This window comes from Ornithodoros turicata, chromosome 10 (genome assembly GCF_037126465.1).
Source record: "Ornithodoros turicata isolate Travis chromosome 10, ASM3712646v1, whole genome shotgun sequence".
Taxonomy (NCBI): Eukaryota; Metazoa; Arthropoda; class Arachnida; order Ixodida; family Argasidae; genus Ornithodoros; species Ornithodoros turicata.
Genome location: NC_088210.1, coordinates 17,849,810 through 17,868,004, shown reverse-complemented (window position 1 = coordinate 17,868,004; position 18,195 = coordinate 17,849,810). Strand labels below are relative to the sequence as shown.

At 45.1% G+C, this 18,195-nt stretch overlaps 1 protein-coding gene and 1 long non-coding RNA gene across 3 annotated transcripts in view; one reads left to right on the top strand and one right to left on the bottom strand.

Moving 5' to 3' along the window:
• The window catches only part of LOC135370218 (T-box transcription factor TBX3-like), a 33,578-nt gene extending 29,545 nt beyond the window's left edge, over positions 1 to 4,033 (bottom strand). For both annotated transcript variants that reach the window (XM_064603919.1, XM_064603920.1), the window contains exon 1: positions 3,515 to 4,033. In XM_064603919.1, the coding sequence (XP_064459989.1) occupies positions 3,515 to 3,924 (410 nt within the window). In that variant the 5' untranslated portion in view covers positions 3,925 to 4,033. The remainder of the gene's footprint in view (positions 1 to 3,514) is intronic.
• Positions 1 to 18,195, top strand: part of LOC135370751 (uncharacterized) — an 88,883-nt gene that overhangs the window by 35,121 nt on the left and 35,567 nt on the right. The gene's annotated exons all lie outside the window — the stretch shown is intronic.

The following is an 18,195-nucleotide window of genomic DNA, read 5'->3' as shown; positions in this document are numbered from 1 at the left end:
ATTTTTAAGAGTGCATCATTTACCTATTTACTGTTAAGTGGACAATAGACTCTGTTAGAGGCTGTATATAGATTTATAGATAAGGTCAAAGCGAACATGATGCCTCCGGAGTGGGCGTTGGCGATGGGCCTTCCTCACATTATTCATTTATGTTTTCTGCCGGAAAACACCCCGGTGGCCATTTACCGCTGCACAAATAGATTATTCGGTATCATCACATATAGAACTTATCAGCTATAACCTAGATTATACACGTCCCGCATCAAGCAGTCCGTCTTCCTCTCACTCGCATTATGGCGACCAAGAATTGCGTGTCTCTCGACGATGACAACGGCGAGAACGAGGGCGACATAAAACGCTTAAATCTGGCTGCGCGGGACGATCTTGAAAATGAACCGGCAGGAATATCGCGTGACCCTCTGCAGATGGCTGCAGTCGGGCACAGCAGGACCGTCATTTGCGCCGAGTAAACAAACAAACAAAAACAAAAAAAAGCGACTATACGCTCGTCATCCAAAGCTGACAGTGTAGTATTTTCGGGCCGTTGCGCCTATTTCTCCTTTATAATCTATCCAGATGGCCCCCGAAGAATCTTCCTATGGCGTGTTGTGTTGTCATTAACGGCTCAAGGAAGGTGATGACTTTATAGCGCATGTAAGAGTTGGCATTGTTGTCCGCGCTGAATCGTAAAAGGGCCCAGCATTTTGCAACAAATTGCGTACAAACCGTGCAACTTTCGTATATACCGGTGCATGAAAGCTCTTGGAATCATATAATGCTTCAGGTAGCCGGCGCGGGTCAACGTTTCGCGTCCAGCCCAATCTTGTGCTTCCCACAGAGGCGGATTCTTTTTTTTTTTTTTTCGGGGGGGGGGGGGGGTCCGGATGTCCTTACTCCCCCCCCCCCTCCCGTCAATTTCTGGCGTCACCGAGAGCTTGGGCAGTATTAATGATGAAATAAGGAAGTCGCCGAAAAGGTTAGCCAGCTGTAGGATTCGAGCCCACATCTTCTCGATTACCGGTAATCCAGACGACGTGTTACTGGTACTGGTAAGTCAGAAGATGTGAGTTAAAGTCCTACGGCTGGCTAACCTTTTCGGTGACTTCCTTCTTTCATCATTAATTTTTTTTAGGTTCTTGAGGCTTTGTATGTATTTGTCCTTACTATATGTGTTCCAGCCTCCGAACATCAATTCCCATCATGTTGGGTAGTATACGTTGCACGCTGTCCTAGACCCATTTCTCCAAGAAAATCGCTCCTCGTTGCACATATACTGGATCAGTTACTGGTGAGGTGGCCGAGCTCAACATCGGTGGACATAATGTCTGGTAGAAAAATCCTTAGAAGTATCCGAGAACAAGGCATGACTGACCGCGGCGGCAACACAGAAAACAGACAGTGCGGAATTCAGCAAGAGACGTAAACAACGTATATACCTACGTGGGACTAAATTTTCTTTCCGAGCTGAATGGCCGTTCAAACAATGCTCCTCGTCTATATACCTTGTACTTGGCTACTCAAAACGTGTACGTATTTCCAAACGAGAGTTTTTGATGCGCAACCGCTTTGGGGCTGAGACGAAATTTGAGGTCGCTATTAATATACTCGTGCTGAAAACGCAATCGATGATTCTGGGTTTTGGGAGGGCTCACGCTAACTTTCGTCCCAAGCTGAACCGGTGTCAATCTCGCGCGTCGCGACATGTTGAACCGCGGAAAAGAAATAAAGAAATCGTCGTTTAGTGTTATTTAGACCACGTTATTTAGACCCAAAACTTGTATTTTTTTGAAAAAAAAAATGGAAGAGAGAGAGAATTTCGTAGACAAAATGAGTACTGTGGCTACCACATGATGGCGCTGCACGCGCAGTATTCTTGCGTTTTCGGTGGGGAAACCCTATCTTAAGCGAAAGGATGCAGGCGAGCAGATGCATACTGACAAGCACCAATCCCGAGACCGGAATAACGATGACGATAGCAACAACAAAAAAACCGAAGAAAGAAAGAAAATGAACAAGTTGTCCCTCCTAAACGTTATTCTAAAACTATCTCGCGTTGTTTTCGTTTGCGATCGCCGTAGGTCTATCCCGTTTATTGGGTGCGCTAAGTTTGCGCCCCCTATTCTACAAGCCTCTAATATGTGGTCGCGAGTCGCTCCTTCGGCACGATTCACGAGCGCAAGGACAGCATGAAATGTCTTACAACCGCGCGCCGGGCTACGCCTACTTTTATTGGCCTTACGTGGACCGAACGTCAAGTTTATATTCTTGAACCTGAAGAAGATAAAGCTGGGACAGCGAAGATCTCTCACAGCGATTCTGAAAAGTAGACACTTGTCGAACAGGGACCTCCACCGATACAACTGGCAATAAACGTCCTGACAAGCAGTTTGTGGTATGTATATAGTATACCGGATGGCTACGACAACGAAAGTCCGTATAATGTCGCGAAGACCAACACGGGAAGCCAAGGATACTTCAAAATTGTTACAAATTTGCGAAATGCTGATTGAATAGCCTGTTAGTGAAATCCTGGCAGCCCATATATGATAGCTTTTGGACGTCAGCGGATGTCTTTTCGATGAGCAGTGTATTCGACGTCATGCGTGGGTCAAGCTGCTAATATCGATACCAGAGCGCGTTTATCAATGCAGAGAGTAATCAATTACGGTACATGTGGTACTCACAGTACCAACATATTCTCAAAGAAACGCCTATTCACATTCGCTTTGCATGTGTCAAAAGCTGTCTTGCATGGAAATGACCAATATGAGATATCAGAGGAGTTTCGTCCCTTTTTTTAATTTTTCCTTAAAATCAATCAATCAATCAGTTTAGTTAGGGAAGTTGTTGCGTTTGACGTCGTTTTGCGAAGCATTCAGTGTCACGTGGTCAATTACGCCTTGGATCGATCATCGCAAAATATTATTTGATAATCTTGCACATATGTAATATGGAACTGTTCTGAGCAGACGTCATGAGGGATATTGTCAGTGGCGCCTTGGGTCTGGCGTGCACTGGTTGACTACACTTACGAGTTTTACAAATATAGATTGGTCACTTTTTGCACGTGCCCACTCGAATGGACCCTCAAAGCTCCATATTCCGGATTATCTTGGCATAATGGCTTAAACGTATCTGAAATGGTGGCGTTGTTATCGCAGCCACGATGCACCTGTCGTAAACGATGGAAATAGACCAATATGAACGTGGTTATCTTGTATACATTCGGAAACACTGATAGGCTCAAGCACCTGATGCAAATAGACGAATACACGTGGTTATCTCGTACGCATTCGGAATGACTGAGGGGCCCAACTTGGTGATTGTCTTATCCCATGCTCTGTATAACTTGGCGCAGCAATGTTATTCATTACCCTACGGTTATTTGAAATAACTTTCAGGGAGTCATGCAATGGAGTACTCAAGTACACGCTCCAGATGTCTCCTATTACACGGGCCATTTTCTTCGGACCATCGTTACGATGGAGCAGAAGCAAAAGACGAGGCTTCCTACCTGCCGGACTTGGTGATGATCATTTCGGTCCCCAGTTCGTGGAAGCGTCCCCACAGGTCCTTCCCCTCCAGCGTGACCTTCGGATCATCTTGGACGCCGTCGTCCTCCGGCTCGAAGCCCGGAGGCCTGAGATGCCGCGACGCGAGCAGTTCCTCGGGCGTCAACTGTCCCGACGGGGGCAGCGGCGGAGGCACTCCGGGAGTCAGCTTGGGGAACAACCCCGCCGGTGCTCCGGGAAACACAGCCGGGGGCAAGCCGAAAGGCAGGTAGGGTGACTGCTGGCTCAAGATGGAATGCATGCTGAAGTCCGATGGGCTTCTCGAAGGCGGACTGGACGAAGCCGCTGTTCCGGACACCAGAAAGGGCTGGAAGGCCATGCCTTGCACGCCTAGCTCCGAGTCCACACGCATCGGGGACGGCACCACGATGTTATCGCACACAGTCACCGCAACGCTGTCGTCATATTCTTGCGTGGAACACAAACACACTAGACTCGCAAAAAGTGTCGCCCGGCCGGCCACCCGCTCCTCTGTCACTCACCACCACTTGCTTTCTCCGAGAAACGAAACTAAAAACAAGATGGCGGAAAAAATGGGAGAGGAGGAGAAAAAGGGGGCGGCACGGCATAATGAGACGCGCCGCCTCGGCCAATGGGAGGAGCGGCTCTCTCTCGGCTCCTCTGACGGCACAGGCGTTTTCCATGATCCGACTGGCGCCACCTACGGTGACCGTCTGGCAGCGCTGCCTGGCGGGGTGTCGGTCGTTTTTCTCTCGAAATCCCTCCGGGAGCTGCGATTTATGCTTTTGTAGTGCCTGGTCAGGTACTTACCAACTCACCCGGTCGAATAAAGAAGACGAAGTGACTGAAGTGATAAACTTGACGAGCTGCGCGGAGACAACGCGAGAGGTCAAGCCGCTCGGGTGTCAACTTGCGGGGAGTGCTTTAAAGGAATTATCTGACGGTTTTAACAGCGGTTCCAAGGGGGGCGATTTTCGGGAAAGGAGCAAACAAGCATGGCCCGCGGCGCGGCGCTAAATATTTGGGAATGGCTGCATTGTTTGTTGGCCTTGTCGGCGTCTTTCTCGTTTCTTAGCAAGGAACGCACGCACCTATGAGCATTTTTGACACGGGGATCGCTTAGTTCTCCTACGGAGGTCATCGATGCCCCCGCGCCGCCGACGCATTCATCAGTCGGCGCCGCCGTGACAAGTGGAAGTCGTGAATGACACCTCCGTGCGTCGCTTGTTTGCGTTTTGCTGTACAAGGGTAACAGTCGCAGCAATCTTTTTTGGAAAAAATTTTGTTCCGAATCGGCGATTACACGGCTTTTCTCTAGGAACATTAATCTGCGAGGAACATGGAAGTGTGAGCGCATTCGTCCTTTAACGAACGCACCACCGTTGTCTACTCCTAGGCAAATTTCGGCACAGTACCCTGTGAAGGCGGCCCAAGGCGATCTATCCTCCATCTCGTATCATCTACTCGTAGCTTTCGAAGATTAGAATAAATAACTAAATAAAAATGTCTGCCTTAGCAATGAGGCTAGAAACGTCTTGTTTAGCTGCACTGTTTATTAATTTAGCTATATAGCTAGTATTAGTTTATTAATTTATCAATATTAATTTAGCTAGTATACCGAGAACGAGCCTCACTAAAGATTACCGACATGGTCCGCGTGGTAGAAGCAACTTGGTCAAAATGATAATCAAAACCGACTGCTACAAGTGCGATTGTCCCGTGACATTAACTGGCCTCGATGGATCAGTTGGTATAGAAGTTGGTAGTCTGTTACCAGTTCGATCCTGGCCGAAGACGCCAGCAACTTGGTGACAATACAAGTTGCGCACATGTACGCGCGCCATCTTCCGCGAGGAACGTCAAATATGGTGTGCCGTGTGCTGAGATTTCATCGGGCAGATTTCCAACCTTTACCCTCTCTTTTCTCTCTTTCTTTCTTCCTAATCTATATCTAATCTAATCTAATCTTCATCGGACGGAACACTCAGATTAATTAATCTACAAAATTAATCTACATACCGACAACTGTGGTGTCGTTCATGATTATAGTTGTCTCGCGACGTATTGCGACGAATTACAAATAGACGGTTTTAAAAAGATGCGCGCGGCGCAAAGCAGCATGGGAACTTTGGGGGACACTGTTCCGTCGTCTGCTTCGGTTATGGTTTACCCCGACTGACGCTGCTGCTGCGCATACCGGGAATGTTGTTGTTCTTCTTCTACCTCCGTCCCTGGCCGACTAGTAATATAAGGCCGTCGAAGTTCTCATGAGCCCTAGTGTGCCTCAGGTGGCGCTTGCTCTGTAAAAAGGTGTATTATAGTGACATTCAACGGCTTCTCAATTCAACTTTTTTGTGTCCCTCTCATCTTGAGACCTCCCTAAGAAACTGACTAGGTCATCGAGCCTGTGTGGCATTACAGCCATCGGCCGTTTCTCGGAGTGACCACGCCCAAGCAAACCATCGCGACGCGTAGCGTGATGGATGATGGTCCGACCGCACATCCCGGCGGACCCTTACGTCTTTTTCTTCCATTTCGTTCTGCGTGCCATTGTGCGGAGCGCTGTTTCTAACCGTCTCGTGACGAACAGTGTAAGGGACGCACGTGAAAGGTTTCCCACGACCTCGGAGATTCTCTCCGAATTTCACGTCAGTCCGCGCCGCGAAGCAACTAGGGCTATGAGCGGCGCATAGACGTCGACAGACGGAGAGAGACAGTGGGAAAGAGCGGAGGACAGGGACGGGGGTTACTATGCGTCCTAGGCCGACTTCTCGGGGGAGCTGTGTCTGGATTGTCTGCCGGAATGCGCAGGGAAGACCTCAGACAGCAGAGCCCAGATGATAGGATTCGAACCCTACGACCTTGGAACTATATCACCAACGAGAGCATGCTTTAATCCGCGGGGTCATGCCACTGGTTCGGCATTTATTGTAATTGCTACCCTTCACTCTTAGAAATGGACTTCACCGCACAGCACGCTCCTGGCCAGCCATCATCTCGAATGACATCGTTATCTGCTGTGATTTGTTGAAAACGGGAGGCGTACGCCTTTTTTTGTGACAATTATGAACAGCATCAGTGTCACAAAAAAGCCGTACGCCTCCCGTTTTCAACAAATCAGGGCAGACAAAGATATCGTTTGAGATGATGGTTGGCTAGGAGCGTGCTATCCTGTGAAGCTCATTTTTGGGGAGTATATACGAATTCCTCTTCTCGAACCGAGCGCAAGCCGTCTGGTTATTATAAAAGTATGAAGAGCTATGGTGGCATAGAAAGAGATTGCCTCTAACACTTCATGCAGGGCACATGAGCGACGTTTGCTTGACCATTGATCAAGCGAGTCCTCTAGTATGAAGAACCAAACTTCCGCCGAACAAGAAGTTAACGTTACAAGAACGCTTAACTTAAAACGTACAAAGCTAAAAATAAATAAGTAAATAAAAACATACACGCAACTGTTTTGAAGCAAAGAATACGCGATCCTTTCATGCAGAGACGAAAAAAAAAAAAAAAAGAAACGCGCTTGCCCGCCGAGGTGGCTAGCTGAGAAGCCAGCGCGGGGATCATGTGCCATGCACGACGAAATCCGGAGAGCAGGAGCACCACATGGTGTGGCACGAGCCACGACGGCGCCATCCAGTTCAAAAAAAAAAAAAAAGGCAGCAAGAATCCTCCTCTCCGAACCCTCACCACACAACGCACTGATCGCGAGGGAAACATTTCCTAACCTGAGAGGGGAGCGGGTACCCCCCCCCCCCCACCTCCTGTGGTGTTTTAAAATTACACGTTCAAATCGGGTCCATATATTACGGAGGAGAGTGAGCGGTGTATATAGTAGCAGCAGTCTGTTTACTCTAGGAGATTTCTTGATTGTTTCCCGTAGGCGCGCATGTTTGCTTTTGAGAAGAGGGGGCGAGGTATAGCTTTGAACGGGGGCTACTGGGGGAGACTGGGAGGAAGGAGAGGAGGAGAAAAACGCGAAGGGAAAGGGAGCCTCCGTCCGAGAGGATCGTCCCAGGCAGGCAGGCAAGCACAGCATCACCTCCCTGGCTTGCTCGTCTCTTGTTCAGATTTTCGTGATCACGGTGACAGAGTGTTCATTAAGGCCTCGATGATTACGGGGTGTAAATGGAAAGGGGAATGTAAGAGGGGGGAGAGAGCGGTGAAGGGAGAGAGGGAGTTTATCTGAGGCGATCTACGTTGAGGTTGCTTTCTTTTCGCTTCCTTTTATTTTGTAACTCTTTTTCTTTTTGTTTTTCCTGGATTGGTTCAGCTCTGTACTCTTCTGTGCAGATGGATGGGCTTTTTTTTTTCGTTTTTGTACGCTATGCGATAATTGTTGTTTAAGTGTGCGCGTGAGAAGATTGTTATCTAACTAAGCTTCTGTCATTGAAGAACATTCCGTTTTGGTTTGTTTTTAATTGGTTTGCGAAATGTCGCTGCAGAGGGTTGAACCGATTACATGGCGCGTTAAAAAGTGTGAACGAGTGTACAAAATGTTTACGTCCTGACGATGAAATGTATCATGAATCATATGTGAATATTATGTACTCATTCTCACTAGAGCGGAGGAACAAGAAACTACAGCACTATTTTCGAAATATTTAGAAAAGGCTATCCATTATAGACTTTCATAATTTCTTTATAAAGATGCTGTTTTGCGTGGCTTTCAGCTTGGCTTCCGCAGCGTCAGGCATTCCATTGAAACTGCCACAGGAATTAATTATCCGAAACATAGAAACGAATTCCTTGACTTTTATATATATTTTTTATATGTCACCAAGGCATTCGACTGCATAAACCACGACACATTACTCAAAAAACTTGAATATGAGGAATTCGCGGAATCGCACTGAGATTGATCCGATCGTATGCTTAGGAAACCGGAAGCAATATGTTCACTTGGTGAACCATATATGCTGAATCTTCATTGCGCAATATTCATTATGGTGTACCTCAAGGAAGTGTCCTGGGTCCATTATTGCTCATATAGTATATAATGATATTGTATATCTCCATTGCGAGTTTATTGCGAGTTTATCTGGTATGCTGACGACACTAGTATTTTTATAACTGGAACTAATGTTGAGCATATATTGACGCAGCCAAATATAATAACTAACTCCACTAATTTTTGAAAAATGAGGAGACGCAAATAGCAGAGACTGTAAAGTCCCTTGGGGATACGTTTTCAGGGAAACTGTCTTGGGATTTGCATGTAGGTAATACTGAAAGGAAGTTGTGTAGGATAATTGTAGTAATCAGCATATAGACATAGGCATATTTTCCCTTTCCGTATAAAGTTAGTGCTTTATAATTCATCGTTTTTATTCCATATTAGTATTGTTTTGTAGTATGGGGAATTACTACGCAAGAAAATCTGAATATGCTAGTAATCACAAAAAAAGAAAAAAGAAATATGGCACTGGTGGTTGTTAATGTTTGCTATTGAGATTCCACCGAAGAGATTTTTCTACGGTGTAATATATTAGATGTATCTAAATTGTATGATTTCAAAAGGGGTTGTCTCTTTAAGAAATCAAACGATGTTAATTATAATATTCACTTAGAGCCAAAAACTTTGTTTTCGCGTAGCACGTTGTCGTAATTTATGAAAGATTATTTGTTACCTAATCTGTTGAATATAATGAGCTCCAAAGGGGGTGTGGGGGATATGTTTAATTCTAAAAAATATGTCAAAGGGAAAGGTTAGCCATACTAGAGGCTTGCTATTTTTTGCATATTTTTTTGCTAAATTTTCTGTCTCTGGTAACAAGTCTGCAGGGTGTTTGACGAAAAGTTATTAGCCAGAGTTTAAAAAGAAAATGCTTCATCATGGTTCATCGCACACCAAAAAGACGTATTGCATAGTGTTACTGAGGATACTGAAACTGTGTTTTGTTTTGTAGTTAGTTAGTTAATTAATTAATTAAGTGAAATTAATTGGTGACGCTTTTCAGTTATAAGGATAAGAGCCAAAATGTCAATGAGAAAGTTGTAGCGGGCGATACCATGACACGAAACCCGTTGATTGCAACTTTGGACCTCTAATTGAGCCTTTTTTCTTTCTTTTTTTCCGACTCCGAAGACTAACTTTCGCGTTTGCAAAAAACGCGCGAAGAGCGCCGGATCAAAGCGCTCTCGAGCGCTAATTAATTAATTTCACTTTATTAATTAATTGCGAAACAAAAATAGTTTGAGCATCCTCACGCTACTGGTAACACTATGCAGTTCGTCTTTTTGGTGTACGATGAGCCATTTTTTAAAACTTAGTTAGCAATTTAACATTAGTTAAAGCGTTGTTTTCCGCTAGGCGCCGCCAGGGTGGCTCTCTTCCCGCTACGCAGACTGGAGCGGTGTTCAACTTAGATTTGACGCGAACTGTACACGTCTGCCTTCGGCACCTCCAACATCCACACGGTATCAGATCAGTGCGAACTGGGCAGTCTAGTTTCACAAATCGATGTTCCTTTTCCGATGCGAAAGTAACATCAACGCAGCCTCGCTCGTGTAATGCGACAATTAGGTACTCGAGCCAAATCAACTGCGTCATACCGCAGCCAATCGCCCTGTAGGTATACAAAGCTAGGTTTTCCGCGCCTACTTTCACAATCCGAGCGGTGCGCGCTTATCACAAAAGCCTAGCAGGTGAAGTCAACATTCTGTCGTCGGTATTACTTAGCCGATGTGGCGTGATTTTATGACAGTAGCGGCTAATGGTCCTCGCAAACATCGAAGTTGGTCAGCGGACGCGCTCAACGAATATCTTTTCTACAAATGATTCCATCATTAACCTTATTTCGGCGCACGCTACTTTTCATTGCATGGGCGGTGCACATGCGCGCTGGGATGTGTAATGGCTCCTTGCCCAACGGATATCAAGCCTCTGTGCTATTTTGTTTTGTTTTATAGGAATGGCATCATCATCGTAAAATGCGGGTTGATGTACATACAGGGGAAGCACAATAGACGTTCGCTAATTTGTGGCTGAATTGCGGTTGTAACTATTGTATATTGAATAGACGTTTGCGCCTATACAATGTCTCATACCTACATCAGGGTCACCCACACATGGCGTTGGAGTTTTCTTTTTTCTTTTTTTACAGCCGCCATTTTCTTTTTCGCGTTTTGAAGCGATAGTTCCAAAGGGCCCACCAACGTCGACGACAGCCGTTTCCGTCCGGAACACTTGCGGATGAGAGAACACAAGAACGGAAGAAAGAGAAGAGCCAAAGGAAGATGTTGCAATGACAGCGAAATTCTAACCGAAACGAGTGTGGACACCCGAGGATTAGGATCGGAAGATGGCCCTAGAAACCTCAGTAGTTAATTTATTTAATTTGTTTACCCTCAGGGCATGTACAATGGGCATAGACAGGTTCCTTACTTGATGACAGTACACACATAAAGTGCGTTTTGCAAGGGCATTTAAACGCCCAAGATGAAGCGCTTTCTTTCTTTTCTTTTTTTTTTTTTTTGCCCCTTTCCTCTTCCTGTCTTTTTCGCCTTCCTTCTCTGCTAGAAATGATGTACCACAACGTCCAGTCCTCATTTTAGAAATTGTCTCCTTTAGGTTGCCAATTACGCGATGTATCCATTACAGTAGTAAGTTAGTTAGTTAAGTTAGTAAAATAATGTAAACCTTGGAGCTTTCAGCAACCCACCATGGGTGCTACCTGCTCCATTGCAAGATCTGTATAGCTATTGCATCCTCTGAATCAAAATCCTCACAGCAATCAAAACAAAACACAGCGGGATCGCTCACATTCTCACGGGCACTCAATGAAACTCTGTGCAAATGATGCTGAACAAGCTCGGCAAGAGCCCTACCCGAGCAGCACAACATCTCGGCCCGATATTGGCTGGACCAGTGTTGCCGACATATAGCCAATATTGGGGCACAATGTTGTGTCGTTATGCCTCCACTGAAAAATTGTACTCATCTGAAGCGCACCCGGTATGGTATACACTTCCAAAATCTTTCAGGACAGCGTCTGTTCGTTGAACGATTTATCCCTCAGCCAAACAAAACCACGTGACAGGACGACAAAGGCCAATCATAGCTCGTCGCTTTAGGACAGCAGTGTGCTTCTACCCATACATGTGCGTACTTCTGACTCTCCTTTCAAACATTGAAGAGCAACGTATCATCAACATAGCCGAGCCTAAACAGAGAACCGAGGGGACAAGGTGCCTTGCTTGTCCGTCCTGTCATCTACGACATCTGTCCGTACAACTATGTGAGCTTTCAGTTTGCACGGGCGAATGGAATTGAGTTTTAACAGATCGGAACCACAGTATACGAGAACGATACCGTAAAGGAAGGCGTGAGATCAAAGATATGCAGCGTGACGTCAGTTGTTTCGAACAAATCTGGCGATTGGCTTATCATGATCATAAACGCCCTCCGATCTATTGAAACTCTGTAAGGCCGGTTTATAATTCACACTGACGTTTTTCTCGTCCATGTTTTTGACGGAGCCAAAACGGACCTAGCCCTTATAGGTTCTATATTTGGAGCAAACGGACGGCAAACACGGTACAGTGTGATGCTAACGTGACCTTCGAAGTACCGTATCTACCTCACACAATCAACTAACGAGTTGATTCTGAGTCACGCAGGCTGCCGCGCTGGGTCGGTAGGTATACGATACAGTTAAAGTTAAAATAATTTGGGCAGGTTGGTAAGCCATCTTAAAAGCGATAAAAAAAAAAAAAAAAGAAACAGTGCCGGGGTAAGACGAGGACGAAAGAAAGGAAGGGCAAACTGTCGCACGGAACTGCCAACCAATAATGTTTATTTTCTAAAGAAGGTGCGCTTATATATCACGTTACAACGCACACCCTTCAATGGAGAAACATATAGATGAAAGAGTAGCCCGCATAACTAGACATCATGTGAAACAAGGTTAAAATTTGGGCAGGTTGGTAAGTCATCCTAAAAGCGATAAATGTAATATGATATATATAAGCGTACCTTCTTTGGAAAATAAACATTATTGGTTGGCAGTTAAAAGTGCGACAGTTTACCCTTCCTTTCTTTGCTGTTTTCTTTTTTTTTATCGCTTTTAATACCCTAGTCAGACGGCAAACCTAAGGCCGTTAGCGGAATACGGCCGTTACTACTCCTCTAGTCCAACCATCATTTCGAATAACATCGTTCTCTGCCCTGATTTGTTGAAAACGGGAGACGTACGCCTGTTTCGTGGCAATTCTGAACTGCATAATTATCACAAAAAAAGGTGTACGCCTCCCATATTCAACAAATCAGGGCTGAGAACGATGTCATTCAAAATGATGGTTACACTACAGGTGAAGTAACGGCCGTTCCGCTAACGGCCTTAGGTTCGCCGTCTGACCATAGCTTGACGGTGACGCTATCAACGGTGTATACTAAACCAGCTGTTAGGGCACTACACTTCACTTATATTTTTGCCTGGGACCTATCTGAAAATAAATGTCAGCATTTCTACCTATGAAGCTAGCCCAGGACGCCGGGTACCTCCGGGACGCACGCGGCCATGTCGGCACGCAAACCGCTCGGCAATGACACGCCACAATCAAGCGAACAATCAACCGACTTACGCCAATAATTGGAAGTGACATCCTTTAAAGTAGGCGACAGGAAGTCGCCATTTTTTAGTCGAACTGATGACGTTCACGATAACGATTCAAAAAACGCGTTAAGTCAGTATTGTATTCAAGAGCTTAGGAACGTATCGTATCGTACCGTACCGTATTGTAAGGAAGAATCGAAACACAAAAACCGGAAGAAACTGAGAGAGCTGCCTCATACCACCCACAGTGCAGGTCATCTCGGGCTATATACAACATGTTGACGATGACATGAGATGTTTCAGAGAAAACACGCACGCCGTGTTCGCAAAACAAAAAAGTTACCCGTCATTTTTATTCTATGCGCTTGACGAGGAACACATCATTGTGTATTCCATATTACGTCCCTATATAAACCCCTCAAGGATGCGTAGCACTCAACAATGTCGACCCATCATATTTGCTTTCCACGCAAGCACAGCTCTCCCATCCCTGCGTATACGTGCAAACCTTACTCGCCACTTCCTTCGTTTACGAAACTAATGACGCGTGAATGGCTCGTCCCGGAGGAACGAAACACGATCGTGAGCCGAACCTTCTTCACAATCCTGACACACACACGCGATGCAAAGCACGGGCGTACTACCTGCCTGCCCGTCCTAGCATCAGCCTCTATACTATACACAAGCCCTGCCATCATTCTTTTCAACGAGCACCGTGATGATGATGGCGATGGGTCATCCGATAACAGAGCAGCTCTCAGTCAACCAAGCCCCCATCATTAGTTCACGAACAAATTATACTGTAGCCAAACTAAACACAATTTATAACTGCTCCAGCTTTTTTTTTCTTCTCTCTCTCTTTCTTTCTTTCTTTCTTTTTTTTTTCTCCACCTTCTTTCATTCCTTACCTACCTCGTCGCTGTGTATCTTGCAGTTTTATTTTTATTTGAGGCGTAGCGAACATCGTCTGCAAGATTTCTTTTCCTACGTCTTCTTCTTTTTCTTCTTTTGTGTTTGTGTGTTTCTGGCAGCTGCCATCTTGTTCGGAGTATAGGCAGAATAGCTTTGGCGCCTGGCAAGATGTTACTTGGGTGGTGGTGGCGGATTGATATTGCTTCTTATTGTTTGTAGACCCTCCTCCTCCTCCACCTTCCCTGCCTATATAGTCGGGGAGAGGAGGAGTATGTCAGCCGCGTTGATATTTTAATGAAGGGCCCCGTCCAGTTTGGCTGGATCATCGGAGTAGTCGGGATATTTCCGTCCGTTCCTTCGTAGTACTATCCTCCTCTCGAAAGGGAGCGCTGCTTACCGGGACTGTGTTGAGTGGTAGTTATTATGAAGATGCTCATCTCGCCAAGAGGTTGTCCATGAGGTCCGCGTTATGGCTGAGCGTATGTAGTTATTGCATGCAGGTTTTTCGTGATGCCCAGTTTTCGAGAGAGAAATTTTCCTGGTGGCATTGACACGCTTATGTTTATGTGCACAGAACGAATAAATAAACAGTAGAGAGAAAAAGCTGGATGGGTTTAGCAGAGGACGCAGTGTGGATATGACGGTAAAGGTTTCTGTCTTGTGGTTGACATGTTAGAAAGAATAGGGCACTGCTTAACCAAAAGCCCGGAAAATATACAGGGTGTATTACTTCAAGTGATAGAAAATTCTAACTGGCGACGTACTCGCCGGAGGATTGTCGAACTTTCGGCAATTAACTCCTAGGAACTTTTGCCGCCAATTAGGAAGGCTTTGGACAATTTTTAATTGAGGGAAACGTTTTTTTTTTAAATTAAACTTTGAAAATTGCCAAGCGAACCCCACTTTACTTACAGAAATATGAAGTCCTCCACGAATAACCACAGACCCAACAAAAATTATCCACAGTATCGCAATAGAAATAGTCTTAAAAAATTAGTAAAAATTTCGCTTTAGCCTGCTTGATTGCCGCAAAGAACAGCGTACGGAAGGTGCGGGGACAGGGGTAAGTGTTCCCACCTCTTGTTTTACCTTTCTTTCCCCCGCTTTGACCTTGATGCTGGTAACAACCCTCTTATGACAAAACGGAAAAACAAATGAAGGCGGGGACACCTCCTCCTGTATTTACGCACATTTTGCGCGCGCTACTTTGCCAAAATCAAGCAGGCGGGGCTATAACGCGTAACTTAAAAAAAAATAAAAATTCGACTATTTTTGTTGAGATACTGAGCATAGTTTTTGTTGGGTCTGCTGTTATCCAGGGCTTCGTATTTCTGTAAAAAAAGTGAGGTTCGCTTTTCAATTTTCAAAAGTTCAATTGAACAAAATAAATTTCCCGCAATTAAAAATTGTCCAAAGCCTTCCTCAATGGTGGCAACAGTTTCCAGAAGGTAATTTCCGAAAGTCCCACAATCCTCGGGCGAGTACGTCGCCTGTTAGAATGTTTTATCACTTTAGGTGCAACACCCTGTATATAGACAGGACGCAGTTCTTAGGGTTGGAGCCAAAAGTTTCCAAATAATAGGAGTTGTATAAAATTACTTTGTCTCTTGGTCATTTATGAGATACTCTGTGGGGGGAAAATATGAGTGAATATTTTTTCTCTCTCTCTCTCTCTTCTAGAATGTTCACGTACGCCCAGGAGACTAAATGTCCTTCTAGTCCTACGCCCCAGACAATTGTCCCAGTCTTTATGTCCTTTACCTCATTGCGTTTCTCGTTATCTGTTTCTGTGCTTCGTCTCCGATTTCGATGCGCCTCCGGTCGTATGCGATTCCCTGCGAACAGCAAGAGGAGTGGGTCGCTAAGGGGATTAGTAGGGCGTTCTGGGTATATGGGGGATCTCCAACTATGTAAGCTTTCCTTCCCCACCGGCGTCTACACAAACGAGAGGAACACGAAGAAATCCGAAATCGGTTGCGTATAGGATTCATCCCAGAGTTATTCTACACCTCTCGGCACGCGTATTAAACACACGTGAAAAGCAGCGCCCCCTATACTTCCCCTCGGCCATGCGCCACTAAGTGTTGGACCCTTTGAACAGCAAAAGAACCGAACGTTCTGCACTTTGCATGCTGTATGCATCCGTACAATAAATTACGGTTTCTCTAAGGTGTCGTAAAGGAAACCTGCATTTCCACTATGTATATTTAGGGCCTGACTTTTTCGGGTTTTATTTTTGGCCAAATTCGGGGGTAAATATCGGGTGATATTTTTCATTTGAAAATTCGGGTGTATTCGGGTTAAATCCCGTTACGGCATATTCTGTCGTCAGGAATTCGGGTGATTTTTTTTTGTTTAATAAAAATTTGTCTTAACGTGGAACTAATGTTTAGCAATGTTATCAAACTTTATTTTAATGCACGCTTATGAGTGTGCCACGCGACCCGGACGTTTTCGGGTAGATTCGGGTTAAACCCGAATTTTACAGATTTCGTTCAGGGGGTAAATATCGGGCGGATACGGGTTTAACCCTAAAAAGTCAGGCCCTATGTATATTGTATAAACAAACGCACTTAGATGTCGCACAACAAGACATGTACACCTGCAAGACTACATGCCTTGCAGCTGGAATGGCACTGTAACTGTTACAGGCGTGCATCAACAGAAAGTGCGTGTAGTGCGGACAACAGAGCGTGTAGTAGTTGTTGTTCACTACGACTTCATTAAACTTTCACGCTGCACTTAATCATTTATTGCGAGGAAACACATTGTATACCACCAGGACATTCATGACATAAAACGGAAAAGCGACAGCTTGCGTATTATTACTTGCCGTAGTCCAGCTTTCCTTCTCGCCCAGCCTCCTCTCCTATGACCTACCGCCCAGAAGTCTTACAACGTGTATAATGTTCAGAGGGTGGCAGTCGTGAAGACTGTATTATAGCATACGGTGCGAAGTATTCTTGATAACTGCAGAAGGATGTCGAGGCTTCTTTGCCGCAGCAAAAAAATAAAAACATATATATATATATATATATATATATATATATATATATACTGAAGGAATGATCGTGTAACAGCGTCGGTGCTACAACAACGTCGCAGACTCGCACGGTCGTACATCGTGGAGACTCCGTCGGGGCTCCGCGAAGGCAGCTAGCTACTGCGTTGGAAGGTCAAGGGGACCACCACGAGAGGAGCTGCAGAATACACAGTGGTCATTATAGGGTGTGTCCGATGCACATGCCTGATAAGCCTTCTGCCATTTAGGCTAGCCTCAGCGTGCGAGGATGGTCACGCTAACATTCGGGCTCCAGGCGGTCGTAATTACGATGCGCTCTCCCCGTCCATTGAGCAGTCCACTTTTTTTATGGAGGTGTGGGCCGATTTCTCAGCCGTGGTTTCAACTAGACTTTCCTTTCAGCGTTCTTCTTTTTTTATCTCTCTCTCTCTTCTTTTTTGTTGTGGTTTCTAACGTTCGCTACCTGCATGGCCACGAGTGCGTCCCCGCGAAACCCAGAGAGAGCGATTGTAACACAATAATAAGTATACGGTGACAGTCAATTTTTCTACGCCGTTTGTGGTGTCGTAAAAATCTCGTAATATATGTGGTGCTCACTTTTACGGTGTAAATTTAACACAATGCAAAATGGAGTTTTGGAACTCTCTTCTAAATGACGTATAAAATGCACCATTTCAGAGGACATATTCTACCGAAAACACCATTTCAAAGGACTTATTCTAAAATAGCCTATACATTTCTCTACATTAGCCTACAGTTTTAATATTTCCTCTTCGAGACATACCTATAGATTAATAAATGAACAAACACCATTCTATAGCCATATTCTACAGACAACACAATTCTATTGGAGTTGTAGAGGAAGAGCCAGAGAGACGGGATAACTATATGGTGAAGATGTTTAATTATCGAAGTCCAAACGAAGATTGAAATGTTAGCAACAAGCAACAATGCGAGTGATCCGGGACTATAGGCCCGGTTTCACCAACGCTGGTTAACTTGGAACCGAGCAAGGGTTGCTAAAACTTGAAGTAACATTCAGTTCTTTTTTGACGTGATGAATGTTTTAGAACAAAAGTTAAGCGTTATTTTGAAGTTAAGGGACCGCTGATCTCGGTGCAAATGTTAATCGTCGTTGGTGAAACCGAGCCATATCGTCTTCCTCAGACTT